The sequence below is a fragment of the Kryptolebias marmoratus genome, linkage group LG22, assembly GCF_001649575.2.
Source record: "Kryptolebias marmoratus isolate JLee-2015 linkage group LG22, ASM164957v2, whole genome shotgun sequence".
Classification (NCBI taxonomy): domain Eukaryota; kingdom Metazoa; phylum Chordata; class Actinopteri; order Cyprinodontiformes; family Rivulidae; genus Kryptolebias; species Kryptolebias marmoratus.
Genome location: NC_051451.1, coordinates 12,118,652 through 12,133,181, shown reverse-complemented (window position 1 = coordinate 12,133,181; position 14,530 = coordinate 12,118,652). Strand labels below are relative to the sequence as shown.

Sequence of the window (14,530 nt, the reverse complement as noted above, 5' to 3'; positions counted from 1 at the left end):
ATAGCCTTTTTTGTGTTTCAAATATTAGCTGGCTACGATGGCCATCTTGAATTGGGTTGACTCCAGAAGGGAATGAGTTTCAGAAATACATCCAATGAATAATTTCTGAAAGCGTCATTAATCTCCATCCAGTGGTTCATGAGATATTTTGCTAACAGACAGATAGAGTTGACTTCAATATTTAATGGAAAAGTTTTAAAAACAGATCTTGGCCAATCTGTCAGCACTTGGGAGTATATGTTGTAGATCATTGTCAGCTACAGCCACACCAAAGTTTAGCTCAATATCTGTAAAAATGCCTGCGTTGTAGCCATTTTTGTGTTTGACAATGTTGCTTAGCTGTGGCAGCCATCTTGAATAGGGGTGACTCCAAAAAGAAATCAGATGTAGATGTACATCCAGTGATTACTCCCTGAGAGTTTCATTAAAGTTCGTCCACTGGTTCGTGAGATATTTTGCTAATTCTACAGGTAAAAGACAGACAAAAACAGTATTGTTGTTTGGCTTTCGGGCAATAAGGAATCAACCAGTCTGGTCAGAGTCGTCACTAATACCACGAATCAAAGGCTAGCCAAATGAACCGCCTGCTCAGTCACTCTGGCACATTTAGAAATTCTGCCGGCTTCAGATGATTGAATTTAAGGCATGAACAAACAAGCTGGGAAGGTTTTATTGCAACATGACCGACTGGAGAGCTGAACTCTGACTACGATGCGTCACTGAACTGGAAAACTAAACTGTAAAAAAAAGGATTTTTGAGAACTGCTGCATGATGTGTTCCCTAAACCAGAAAGACAGCGGATTTTGGAGCGACTGATCTGCCAGTAACTGTGTTGAACCTGAAACTAAGACGGTCTAATCAGCGCATTCCATCAGCGTTCAGAGAAAATGTGGGTTTCTTTACTTGCCTTTGTCTTCTGTTTGCTTTTCTTTGTTTTGAATATTCAACATGTATCAGCAGCAGGTATTAATATGCGCTTACTTTTGAACAACACATTTATTCTGGGTGTATTACCATTCCACGCCAACGTTAGAGTGGGCTGTATTTTGTCTATTTTGTTGCCTCACAACCTGAAATTTAAATGGATTTTCAATTTGACTAATTAATGCACCTACACAAAAGACTGAAGAACAGTTAACTTAAATGGTGAAAAATATGTTTTTGATTCAAAGTGTTGCAATGTTGCGTAACACAAACGGCTGTAACGTTGTCATTTCTCAACATAAGGTGATGTTAATTTACAACTCTTGCCTGAAAGGCGGCAGTAGATAAGCATTCCTTCAAGGAGTGCTTGTTATTTTATGTGCAGCGGCACATGCAAGCAAAATCTGTTTACCTACGGAAGGAGCCGAAGTGGTAATGCTCTAGCTTTGTAAACCAAAGGCTTATCTCTACTGATTTTGTGAGTGTTCACACAAAAGAGGGAGTTTCATGAGTCATTTGATGCATCTTCCAAACAAAGAAATATTCAAATTCCACCACTAAAGCTAAGGTTTTAATATTTTTAAAGCACACAGAGATGAAGTGTGAGGATATTTCTGTGAATGAAGAGTTGGGGAGATGAGCGTATTGTCATTTTCGTCTCATATAAATGTATTGTCATCAGTACATCGCTGGTTTCAGAAGACCTCTAGTCTGGTTCTTTATTCTGTTATTGCACCAAGGAGAGTTAACTTTCGGAAACAGCTGTAACCACAATTTTTCCAATTGTTTGCAGCCGCTGCAGTGTTGTTTAATTATTAACCTAACAAAAAATGTCACGTTTCAATGGGTTTTTTTTTTGTCTTTGAAGGTGCCTGACATCACCGTTTTCCTTCTGTGTATGAAACCCAAACTGTGCCACCAGTCAAAGCAGAACAAAGTCTCAAAAGTTCAGTGAGCCACAACCCTTACAGCAAATATTTAGACCAACTGTCTTTGTTCCATTGGGCCAATTATGCTGTAAACCTTGGGAGAGCCGCAGGTTTCCCAGATGGTTCCTGGTTTCCCACCTTCCATTTGTGATGCCGTTGATCCCTAAAGTGGCTGGTATTTCATGAAGCTTTTACTTGTTTCATTTGATCTAAACTTATTTTAGAATCCAAGCACAAATAAATCGACACGTCATCTTTCATATAAAGATGGCAGTCCTGCAGAGAAATCACCCTTTCGTATAGACAACCTGCATTGTGTGTAAAGTTAGATATTTTTATCCCAAACCTTACATCAGAGTGAACAAGTAGTACGACGATGTCCCCCGTAGCGGAGGGTCTTAAGTAGAGAATGTTTTTAGTTCTTGAGAATAGCGTTTTTCTGGACTGGAACTGAACAGGGAATGCAAATAAACCTTAACGATTTTGGGGCACCATATTCAAATGGTTAGGAGTAACAATGTGGATAAGAACTGAGGCAGTTTTTTGTTTGTTTTTGCTTCAGTGAAGAGGAGTATATTTAGGACTGTCTTTCAGGCTGAGCTAATCAACTGTATGAGAAGCATAACCGTCTAAAACTGGTAAAAAAAAAATTTTTTTTGCAACTTCTGTGTTTTGGGAAATCCACCAGGTGTAATGGCAGAGCCAGAGGGTGGCCTATAGTGGCGTTGGCCACCATAGATTAATTTCCAGCCACCCCAATCATTTCAGGAAACTATCTTTTCTAGTTTTTATTTTGCTTAAAAGTACAGTTTCCCCAAATAAATTGATAGCAACCTTACTTATGCCTAGACGCGTCCATGAACCAAAATGGAAGTTGGTACATTGCTTACTTTTCAAGTCATCCAGCTCACAAGGTTTACATACATGTGGCAGTGGCCATTTTGGATTTTGATGTGGCAACCCAATTTTCAATAGCGACCTTACTTATGCCTAGACCCATCCACACACCAAAATGGAAGTCGGTACGTGCCTTATTTTACAAGTTATCCAGTTCCCAAGATGAACCAAACGGAAGGCCGGAGGGTATTTTCAAGTCCCCTCGGAGGACAGAGGGTATTTCCATATTTTCCCATTGCAATGCATTGATGTTTTGATGTTTATTTAAAAGAACAGTTATTTTTAGTGCCACTTGATGTTAAGGCTATGTACAAACAGCATACCACACAATGGAGACATTAAGACCGTGGACTATCTTTTGTCAAAACATAACATAGACTAAGTTGATTTTAGAACAACCATTGGTTGTTTCGTGATCTATATCCAGAAACCAATGGGTAACTCTTTTACACCTTTATTTTCCAACTTGTGGCTATCTGAGGAAGAGTTCATTTCATCCGCTATAACTTCAAATACAACCGGTTCTTATGGAAGAGGTATTTGAGTGGTGTTTTTGTATGGTTAAAGGTTCAAAAAGAAAACTAGACTCATTTTTTACATACCTTAACTCATGTTCACAGATCTCTTTCAAAGATCAACCTTGGGGAATACTTGGGTAGACTCCAAAAACCCCCTTTCATGGGAAAAAAGTAAATAAAAAAATTAAAATTGTCCCCCTTTCCGTCAGATTTGTAAAGTCAGAAACCAGAAGGTTTTGATTGGAACATGAATGAAAAATACCTTCCAACAGAGAAGATAAAAGGGCTGTTCTATCTGATGTTTCCAAAAAATAAACCTAAATAAATAAATAAAAATCAAATGATTGTTATTATTTTTCAACAAACTATTCAAAAGGAGCATTACTACAGGTGTGAACGCTCTCGATTTTTTATTTTTTTAGTTTTTGGGCTGGGGGCGCAAAGTTTTAATACCATTTGTTGTGATCTTTCTTAATAAAAAGGTTTGTTTTGTCTGAGTGTTGAGTTTCTCTTTAGTTTGTTCTGATTGTTTTTATGGCTGACTGGACCCACTGTGGTCATCATATAGTAAAACTCCTCCACGTGAAACCGCATAAACGTCACACGTGGAAACATTTTAAATTAACCGGAGGACACGTGTGAAACAGAAGTGAAACAAATGTGCGAACACGTGTGAGAAAGAAGTGAAACATGTTTTGCATGTTTCATGATTTGGGACAAAACAAAAATTGACTTTCCATTTCAAAAAACAAAACAAAACAAAATTTTATCTGTGAAAACAAGAAAACTATCATGTAGATTATATGTTTGAACATGTTTGGAGCATGTATGCTTGTATTAATGGGTGTATGATTGTAGTGAAGTTTTACAGGTTAAAACGTTGGCTTTTTTTACTCTTAACTCTGTGAAGTCACATATCATTTTATGCTCATTTACTTCTCTGGTCATCTGTTAGGTAACTAAGTTTACCAAGAGCTGCGTATATAACATATAACTCCATGACAAGAGCGGCTCGAGTGACTCTGAATCATGTAACCTGTTCAGGTGTCTGAATGTATTTGTGATTTTACGGAAACATCCGCTGACAGCTCGCCATGTGGTCTGGCTGCACGTTTATTTGCATGTAGAGCAGGTAACTGAGATCTCATCGTTCCAGACACATTTTACTGCCAGGTGTGAGCGCTCGTACTTACAGCTGTTCATCTGGGACTGTTAGTTTTTGTGCAATGTCTGGAGAGCCCAAGAGAGCAACCTTTGGTGGTATATGAGAAGCTATAGTCTTACTATGCCTATCTTTTCCATAGTTTCAAATAACCTCAGGCAAGTTGAAGCCCATAAAGATGTATCAGATTATGTCCAACAACTTCAGTAATTAAGCAGGCCAAAGCTTAAGTATTGAAGCAACCCCATTTTTTTTTTAATCACAATTTTTGTCGTTCTTTATGCCTTCGTTTAAGCTTTGAATAAAAAACATGCAAGGCATACATCAAAACATGTGGCTTAAACAGAAATAGTTTTTGTACAGTGACCGATTCCTTTAGGCTTACTTTTCAGTCTGTTTCTGTCTGTCTCCCTTACATTTCCTGTCAGGGCGTGACAAACACAGGTGTGTGGTTACCACGGTGACCCTAATGAACCAATGGCAGCAGCTTTAACATTTCTTTTGCTCTTGGTTCTCTTTGCACTTAGGACGTAGGCGTTTTTTTCTTGCCTTAGTTTAAGAAAAAGCTGAGTTTTGGGCAGATTCGAACCCTTCTGAATCTCCTCAGACATGTTCTAGTTTATCCCATAGTTTGTCTCATGTAGGGAAAAACAAGCAGAATACAAAAACAAGCACCGAAAACCTGCATCGCTGAACATAAAGGTACTGTTGGATGTGATACCATGAATTATCCAGTAGCGGCACATTTGGTTGAAATGAACCATCCCCATTTCCTCTCTAAGATATGCTGTATTGATTGAGAAAGTTTTCCCTTTCTTCTCCAGGAGACAACTTAGATGTTTTACTCTTAAGAAGGGAACATTATTGGATTCATCATTTCAAAACTCTCTCACCCCATGGTCTCAAAATAACTTTTGATCTGAAACATTTTGTTCTTCTTATTAGGCAACTTGAACATTAGATAATTTACATGAAGGTATTTTTTCCTGTTTATGTAACAGGTACTTCTGGAAAAGAGTTATTACTGTTAGGTATTTGTTATGTATTACTGTTGAATACACAACTCTTCTTGAGTTGGTTGAAGGCCTTCTGAATGTTTTTTTCCATCTCTAACAAGAGATGATTAATCGAATCACCGCAGCCAACCAAGGCGTCCTCCTAAAGCAATAGAGGGCGATCTATTTCCTTTCAAAAAGACAACACATGGCGCCTTCGCAACCAACCCAACCTAAATGGACGTGGCGTCTGCTGCCCAATTAGAGCGTAAATTAAATCGTGGCATCTGGTAAGATATAACTCAGGACTTCTCCACAGTGAAGGGTATAAAGAAATACCCCTCGGTGGTTCGGAGGCCGCACAGAGAGCAGCACGAGGAGCGTCTCTGAAAGGAATTGGCAACCTCCTCGCAACTCAGAAATCCAGCTTTTCTCCATCAAACGTCGCAGCAAATCAAACGGGCGTGAACCAACACCGTGTTCACGTCTCCCCTGTTCCCAGTTCGTGTTTGTCTTTTGGAAATAAACCGGAAAAAAAGTCAAAGCTGTGTCTGTTTGGGCTCAGAGTACGTGTCAGAGGTGAGTTTCAGCTACTACCACACCAAATTTTGGCTTATTATCAGTAAAATCAACTGAGTCCAGTGGTTCAGGAGATATTTTACTAATGGTACAGACAGACAAACCACACATAAACACAAAGATAGAGGCAATTAAATAGTTGCTCGCCTTTCATGGCAAGGGGTAATATGAAGAGCACATAAACATTTATCTGTTTTCTGTACCCACTTTGTTTTTCTTAGGATCACGTGGGAGCTACATCTTAGCCTAACAGGGTACTGCCTGGACCAGTTTTACAGCTATATTTGGATTTTTCTGAATCATTATTAAAAACCCCAAAATTTACACTTAATTTAAAGCCTTTGTTTGGTTTTAGAACTGCTTAAACCCCTTTCCTGCTTCACTTGTGGAAAGTATCTTTACTTTTCTATGTGATCGTACGTTTGTGTCGTCGTACTAATGAACTGAAATTTGATTTTGACTCGGTTTGTTTTACTGCAGGATTTACCGGCAGATGTTTGGAGGGGAAAAAAACAACGGAAGGAACTGATACCGTGAATATCAAGTTGTGTGTCACAGGGGGTTCAAAAGTTTCAGGAGTACGAGGCTATTTAGAAAAAGTAGGGGGCCAACCGTCCACTGGGCGATTGACCAAGTGGGTCTTTGAAATTTAGAACATCACAAATGCATTTTTTCTGGCATTTGGATCAAGGCAGGGAGGCTGTCCAAAACCAACAGTTTTTGAGGACAATTTGTGAGAATTGTTGGCTTTTTGGAAGGACTGGGAGAGTTTTCAGAAAATCAGATGAAGAATTAATTTAGCCAAGGCAAGGAACTATCTCTCAAGGCAGTAAACCTGAAGAAAGTGATCTTGTAAAATAGATTTGAATAAAAACATATTGACTAGAGATTTGAAATAGATCGTCTTGGCCTTCTTTTTGATTGGTAGAATTTACTCAAGTTAGAGGAGATGTATACCAGATGTGCAAAGAACTACTAAGAAAACAAACCTGTATTTAACCTAGAATGCAACTAAACTAATGGGGGCCAGCTTTTCTCTTTTTGTCTGTTCTTTTCTCTGACATTTCGGCGTCTGTCATCCACTGCCTGGAAAACGACGCAGTGCCACACCCCTGACATCGACCGGTCAGAAGCCTCGGCACATAAATGAAAACTCTTGTCCAGTCAGTGGTGATGTTACAAAAATGGCTCTTGCTTGTGACAAAAATGATCGAAAACAAACTCCGGAAGGAAGAAAATCATCGTTTGTTGTGAATAAAATTACATTTTGCATCGTTATGCAGATCAGGGACTCTTTTTGGTCAATCAACGAAAAGCAGCTGGCAAAAATGCATCAGAATGAAGGTTTTATACGGCGATTTTTGCCATCTGCTGACTACTTTTCAACTACCCCTGTATCATATCCTTAGTACGAGCCTGGTGTGAAGAGACACTGCCATTAGGTTTACATATTTTCTTCTTACTCGGTACAGAGACATGGCGGAGCTCCTACTGTTGGTTTATCCCCCTCATCTCTACCACTCTGTGGAAATGAAATAAGCTGCAACAACCACTGTTAGACATGCCACTCACTTTCACAAAGTGAGTGGCTTAATGCTTTCCGAAGAGTCCTGAAGTTTAAATTGCAAAGCTAATACTTAATTTTCCCCTCAATAAATTTGTTTCAGTCAAACCCTGACCTTGCAACACATTCATTCTCCTCAACATAAAAGGGGTAATGAGAAAAGACATGACATTACACAGGATCGACGGGGGCAGCCATGATGGAAAAGTACAAGAAAGAAAGGCCTGTTGTGTATATATTGCCAATTCACAGCAAAAGTGACCTTAGGGCATGTTACAGCAAAAAAAAAAAAAAAAGTCCATTCAAGTCAGAGGAACCAGCAACGCAGAATCTCTGGAGTTCCTGGTTGCCACGGTTATTCCCGCCTTTTGGGTGCACACAGCAGCACTTGAAGCAGTGAAAATGCAGATTACAAACATATGCCTCAAATCGAATCTACAAAAAGTATAACTCGCATCGAAGCAATTCTGAAACTGTTGAGACAAAAAAAAACAAAAAAACAATTTTTTCGGGTCCTTGGAGGAATTTTTACTGCAGAACGGAGCAACGAAAGACGAGCGACAGCTGTGGACGGGGAGTTTTGTAGTTACATGACTACGTTCTAACCTTTTATGTTTGTGCCCATGAATGACGTAGATCATTTGTAACTTTCTTTAATTCAGTATTTCACGATGACAGGGAGAAACACGTAGAAGTGTCATGATGATCAGGGTCTTGATCGGTCAAGGCCAGAACAACCTATCAGGAGTCAGAATGTCCATCAGTGTGATAAAAATATGGTCATCTGCAAAGAAAACGACTGTACAAGAGTGTAATTTTTGTATTAACACTGTCATAGAGATAACTAGACAACATACTGTAAGTGTTGCTGCTGCTACTCTGAGAGAGAAATTGAGTTTGCAAGAGTGTCCAAACCGTGAGAATCTCTATATGATTGTTCAAATAAATCTTCCAGCTGTCAATCTTTGAGTCCTTTGTGTAATTAGGAAGTAATCCACATCACTGAGTGGCAAAATGGCCCCACATGACCATTTTTTGTGTGTCTACAGTGGTTTATCTAGGAGATACAACCCTTCACTTTTAACTTTGAGGAGAAAAATCTGAGCTCAGACACAATGGAAGTCAATGAGAGCTGGGGAGAGATTAAAAATAAAAACCAGAGTTCATCAACATACTCTAAGGTGAACATTTTGACCCGTTTAGACTTTGAAAGATGTTTCTGCTGTGAGGTATGTCTGAGCTTCAGAGCTAGAGGGATGAGTTCTTGTCCCTCTTGGTTTGTCAAATTCCCATTCTTGCCCGCGAGGAAACTTTTCACAACATTTTGCAAGTTTTTATCTATCCCGTAAAATGGACTGCTACCAAAAGTCATAGCACGGTACTCCTACACCTACATGTTTTAATGTTTGTTGCCTTTTCCCCTCAAAAAGTAGAATGCAACAAAAATTTAAAAAAAAAGAAAAAGGATAAAACCAACAGAACAGTAATAACTGACCTTCAAAGCTTTTGCATTGTCAGCTTTAATTACACAAAAGTGAAAGTCGAACTCTACTTCTGGTGCAATAGACTCCATATAAGAGGGGGACTTTGTATCAAGAGTAGATTTTTATCTTTTGAATGTTGATTCAGTTAGTAACCACAAGTGTTGCGGTTTATCTTGGCAGAACAATATATCTACATGGGGGTGCTTTAAACTCTTCCCGGTGTTTGGAGATTTATACATTTCCAGCATCTAGTGTTGTTTTATCACTGGGGGTTTGGACCCAAATGAGCACCAAAACCCAAAGAAACGTTACTCCGATTCAGCATACAATGCCCAGTTTGCCTTATAGAAAATATTACGTCTAAGATTAGGACATCATCTCAAGTCAGGATAGCGTTGGGGACTGAGTCATCCGTCTCCAGGAAATGTAAACAATGTCGTCTAAACAGATGGAAACATGACTGAGGGCATGACAACATCTTGGCAACTTGACTTCCTCTGACTCAGTACAACAATATGAACTGTGTGAAAAAGAAACGTAGCAATGCGAAACCCCGTCAGAGGACGGCACCAGCATGCTGTGTTCTTTTTGATTTTTTTCTCGTCTCGTGTAAACAAAAACGACAACTTCTGTAAGTTCGTAACAGTGTGGTCGTCCAAAAAAAGTGTGAGACCCACCGCTTGTTTCGGCTTCACACAAACGTTCCCTTTTTGCAAAACAAAGCAAGGCAGCGCAGATATGAAATTCCTTGAAAGAATGCATGTCGCCTGCCGCTGCTGCTACTCTTGCCAGACTTTGGAGCTTTTGAAGATCATCTCATGCTGAGGAGGGATGGAGTTCCTGTGTATCAGTTTTACTCCAACCTTGCCTGGCAAATTATGTTGCGCATGTGATATTTTGATATTTCGCCAAAAAGCATCAGCGCTTAAAAGTATGTGTTGAGGATGACTCTCAGCTACTACCACTCCATATTGCAGCTTAATATCTGTAAAACTGACGGAGTTAGAGCCATTTGTGTTTCCTAAGTTAGCTGACTGTATTAGCCATCTTAAATTGGATTAAAATAAACAGTTAATTGATTGTAAATGTACAGCCAATGATTATTTCACTAAAATCTGAACAGTGGTTCATGAGATATTTTGCTGACAGACAAATCAAGACACTGAAATGGGCAAAAAAAAACAAAAACTATTGCCATTCTTCCTTCGACAGAAGGCAATAATTTTGTTACTGATCAGGTAAATCAAAAGGTGACCAAAAAAAATCCACTTCATTTCTGCAGAATTCAAGGTTCGAGACTAGATATGGGATCGTTTTTTGGAAGACCTATTGTTCACATAATCTGCTGTGTGTGAAACAAAGCCGGACCCACTAGAATAAGGGACATGTATGATTTCATGTTTGGAAAGTTTTTCGCTCCCGAGAGGATTTCTTTCCGTGGAACACAGGAACAACCACGGTCTCTGGGCTGAGAAAGAAAAACGGCCCAGCATGTCACATTTACAGGAAGTGAAAAGAAAAGGCTCTGCGTTTTTCCACAACTTCTCTCATTTTACTGCCGGGTGTGCCAGCTCGCACAACCACAGGAAGCGCTGCTGTTTGCGGAGGGGTGGAAGCCAACGGCGTCGCTCCGGTCGGTCATGTTGTAGAAAAAGGAACGCTGAAGAGCCGCCCCAGAAAACACCGTAATAATAATGCAACTCTAATTCCACAAAGTTGGGACGCTGTGTAAAATGGAAATAAAAGCAGAACGCAATGAGTTGCAAATCTCATTAACTCGTGTTTTGTTCACAATGAAACATAGTAAACACATCAAATGTTTAAACTAAGAAATTATACCTTTTGGGGGAAAAAAATGAGGTAGTTTTGATATTGATGGCAGCAACACATCTCATTAAAGTTAGGATGATGTCAGGTTTCCCTCTGTGAAGCATCTCTTCTTCTTCTAACATCAGCCTGTAAACATCTAGGAGCCGAGGAGAGCAGCTGCTGGAGGGTTTAGAGGGATTGTTGCCCCGTTCTTGTCTGATGGAGGATTCTAGATGTTCGACAGTACTGGGTCTCTGCTGGAGTCTTTTGTTTCATAACGCACCAAACATTTTAAACTGGTGAAAGATCTGGACTGCAGGCGGGTCAGTTCAGCTCCTGGACTCGTCTATATGAAGCCCTGCTGCTGGAATGATGCAGTCTGAGGTTTAACATCGTCTGCTGAAATCTGCAAGGCCTTCCCTGAGAAAGATCTCTGGATTTCTTTGTATACTTTTCTGCAGTGATGGTACTTTTCAGAGGCACTAATGCACCCCCATACCATCAGAGAGGCAGGCTTTTCAACTGTGCAATGATAACAGGCTGGATGGTCCCTTTCTTCTTTAGGTTGTGGCGTCCGTGGTTTCCAAATCAGAAATTTAGATTTCCATTCATCTGACCTCCAAACAGTTCTCCTCTTTGCCTCAGTCCATTTGGAATGAGCTTTGGTCCAAAGACGATGGCGGCATTTCTTGACGATCTTCATATCTGGCTTCTTCTTCTTCTCACATTAGAGTTTTAAGCAGCATTAGTGGACGGTGCAGTGAGCTGAGTTTACAGACAGTGATCTGTGGAAGTGTTCCTGAGTCCATGCAGCGATGACTAGAACAGAATCAGACCTGTTTTTAATGCAGTCCTCTTACTGACCTGTTGACAATTACCTTAATTAGCTGCTAAATGCTCCTCCAGCTGCTTCGTATTGTTACCGATTACCTTTACAGGCTTTAGTTGCCCCTGTCCCCAAAGTCTTAAGATGTGTTGCTGCCATAAAAAGTCTTAGTTTAAACATTTGATATGTTTGCCATCTTCCATTGTGAATAAATTGCAGGTTTATGAGATTTGCAAATCATTGCATTCTGTTTTTATTTACATTTTAAACAACATCCCAACTTAGTTTAGAATTGGGGCTGTCACATCTCTACATGGGTTTTCCCAAACTGTCCACAGAATCTGTCCTTCATCTTTTATCGCACCCTACATCGTAACAACAAGCAGGCCTGAAATTACGAACGTGTTAAAACCCGCCGAGCTAAATTCGCTTTTATGCCAGACTAAAATATCCAGGCAGGGCAAAGCAAAAAGATAATAAACACCCCCTCTCCTTAAGTGTTGTTTTAATGTCTGTCATGGAGTTAGAGCAACACTCCGGTCTGTCGTTCCCCTCGCCGTAATTTCATGAGTCACTTCAGCTGGCTCACTCCGGCCCTCCCCGGACCCACACGGATCAGGACCCGATCAGCCCGCACCTTCCCCTCAGCCGCGGGGACTCCCGCAATTACAGAGGCTTGCAAAACTGTTCGCACTCCTTTGGTATTCTTCCTAGATTACTGCCTTACAACCTGGAATTGGTTTTCAGTTTGATGTTGACTTCTACAGTCAACCCTGTCTGTCTGTCTGTTAGCAAAATATCTATGGAACCACTGGGCTGATTTTAGTGAAATTCTCAAAAAGTAGTCGCTGATGGAAAATCTACAGCTGATTAACTTTTGGAGTCAACCCAATTCAATATGGCTGCCACAGCCAACTGAACTTAGGGAGCATAAAGATGTCTATAACTCAGTCAATTTTACAAATACTGGCATCTAAGATTTAGTGTGGTAGTAGCTGAGCATCATCCCAAGCACATACTCCAAGTGCTACACATTGCGCATCGCCTTTCCTTAAAACTTCTGTATTAAGGTTTTGAGTCAACCTGGTCTGTCTGTTAGCAAAATATCTCCTGAACCACGGGGCGCATATTAATGAAACTCTCAGAATGTAATCACTGGATGCTCATCTGCAACTGATTAACTCTTGGAGTCAACCCAATTCAAGATGGCCGCCACAGCTAATCGAACAGCGCAAAGACGAAAACGAGTATAACTCAGCCAAATGTACAGATATGGAGCCAAAACTTAAAGGTGGCGGTAGCTGAGAGTCACACCCAGCACATAATCCAAGCTCTACAACATTCTGGAATTACTTTGCCATTAACCTTTAGAGTCAACTGGGTCTATGTGTGTGTTAGCAAAATATCTAATAAATAAGTGGACAGAGGTGAATGAAACTCTCAGAAAGTCGACATTGGGTTTGTACGTGACATTAGCCGTCATAAAAATGGCTGTACGTGAGGCGAATTTTGCAGAAATTAGGCTAAAACTTGGTAAGGGAGTAGTTGAGAGTCATCCCCAACATGCACTCTGAACGCCAACAACAATGGCTGCGGGGCTTTTACAGCTCCCTGCATTATTATTATTATTATTATTATTATTATTATTATTATTATTATTATTATAGGGTGTGCGCACCTGATTAACCAGTTCAATCTCGATTTTTGTTCCTTTATTTTCCAGTTTCAGCATATTTCCCTTTAATTGCGCAGTCTCACCGCAGAAAGGCAAATCTGACACAAACAACGAGTCAAAAAAAAACTACTGCTCTCTGCGCAACGTCTCCATAAAGGAGTGGGCATTAAAATCCTGACTGGGACATCATCTGCTTCCGTGTTGGTTGAAACAAAAGCTGCCGGAAAAAAAAAAAAAAAAAAAAATTATAAAAAAAAAAAAAAAAAAAAAAAAAAGTTGCTGAAAAAGTTCGTCCAGTTCAGCTCCTCCGCTGCCTCTTCAGCAGTTAGACGCCACCCCGTCGCCAGTTTCGGCACTCACGTCAACAACAACGAAAAGGAAAAAAAAGGCACTCCGTGTCGTCAAAGTGATTAATTGGTTAACCCGGAGACAACGGGACCATAACGAGCTTACCTGTTAATAAGGTGGCCGGCAGCAGGAAGCAGTAAACCAGCCACAGAATCACCTGGAGATCCATAATCTACTCCGTGTCCGATAATCAGCGATGATTGGATCGTTTTAGCCGCGCCGATAAGATGGGCTGATTAAACATGGCAGTTCGTCCGCGGCTCTCAGGGTCCTCCTTAAAAGAAAAATAATAATAAAAAGTAGAAAGTTTTCGTTCCTGTCGACTGTTTATTGATCCTCTGGCTCGGTTCGGAGCTGCGAGGGAGAAAAACTTTTCGGTTCACGCGTCCTTCTCCTCCTCCTCCTCCTCCTCCTCTCGGCGCACGCAGGCCCGGGGAGCGAGCCGAGCCGAAGGTGGAAAATGTGATTCACATGAGAGCGCCTGAGTGTGAGGGGCGTTCATAGAGGAGCTATTCTGCTGCCGCCGCCGCTGCTTATGCAGCTGGTCACCTCCCTGTTCCACACATGCCTCTGCTCTAACTGCCAGCCACAGCTGGAGAAACCAGGCTTTTCCTTACAACTCGCTGCCGAAGTTTTGGCCGCAGCGAAAACTGAAAGCAACACGGGTTTCTGCTGGCGGCGCAGACGTTTCTGACTTTTTCTTTTTTTTTTTTTTTTTGCATCTCCCCCGCTCACTGCTTGGTGCTAAAAACATCTGTCTTGAAGCCACATTGAGAGTCTGCCACACCTGACGTCAAACATGCTGACATGTGTGGCTCG

General features: G+C 40.7%; 1 protein-coding gene across 3 annotated transcripts in view; it reads right to left on the bottom strand.

Moving 5' to 3' along the window:
* Positions 1-14,297, bottom strand: part of piezo1 (piezo-type mechanosensitive ion channel component 1) — a 64,587-nt gene extending 50,290 nt beyond the window's left edge. The window contains exon 1 of one of the 3 annotated variants that reach the window (XM_017430352.3): positions 13,817-14,297. In XM_017430352.3, the coding sequence (XP_017285841.1) occupies positions 13,817-13,880 (64 nt within the window). In that variant the 5' untranslated portion in view covers positions 13,881-14,297. The remainder of the gene's footprint in view (positions 1-13,816) is intronic. The other 2 variants (XM_017430344.3, XM_017430335.3) reach the window with 2 other exon arrangements.
* Between the last annotated feature and the right edge of the window lie 233 nt (positions 14,298-14,530).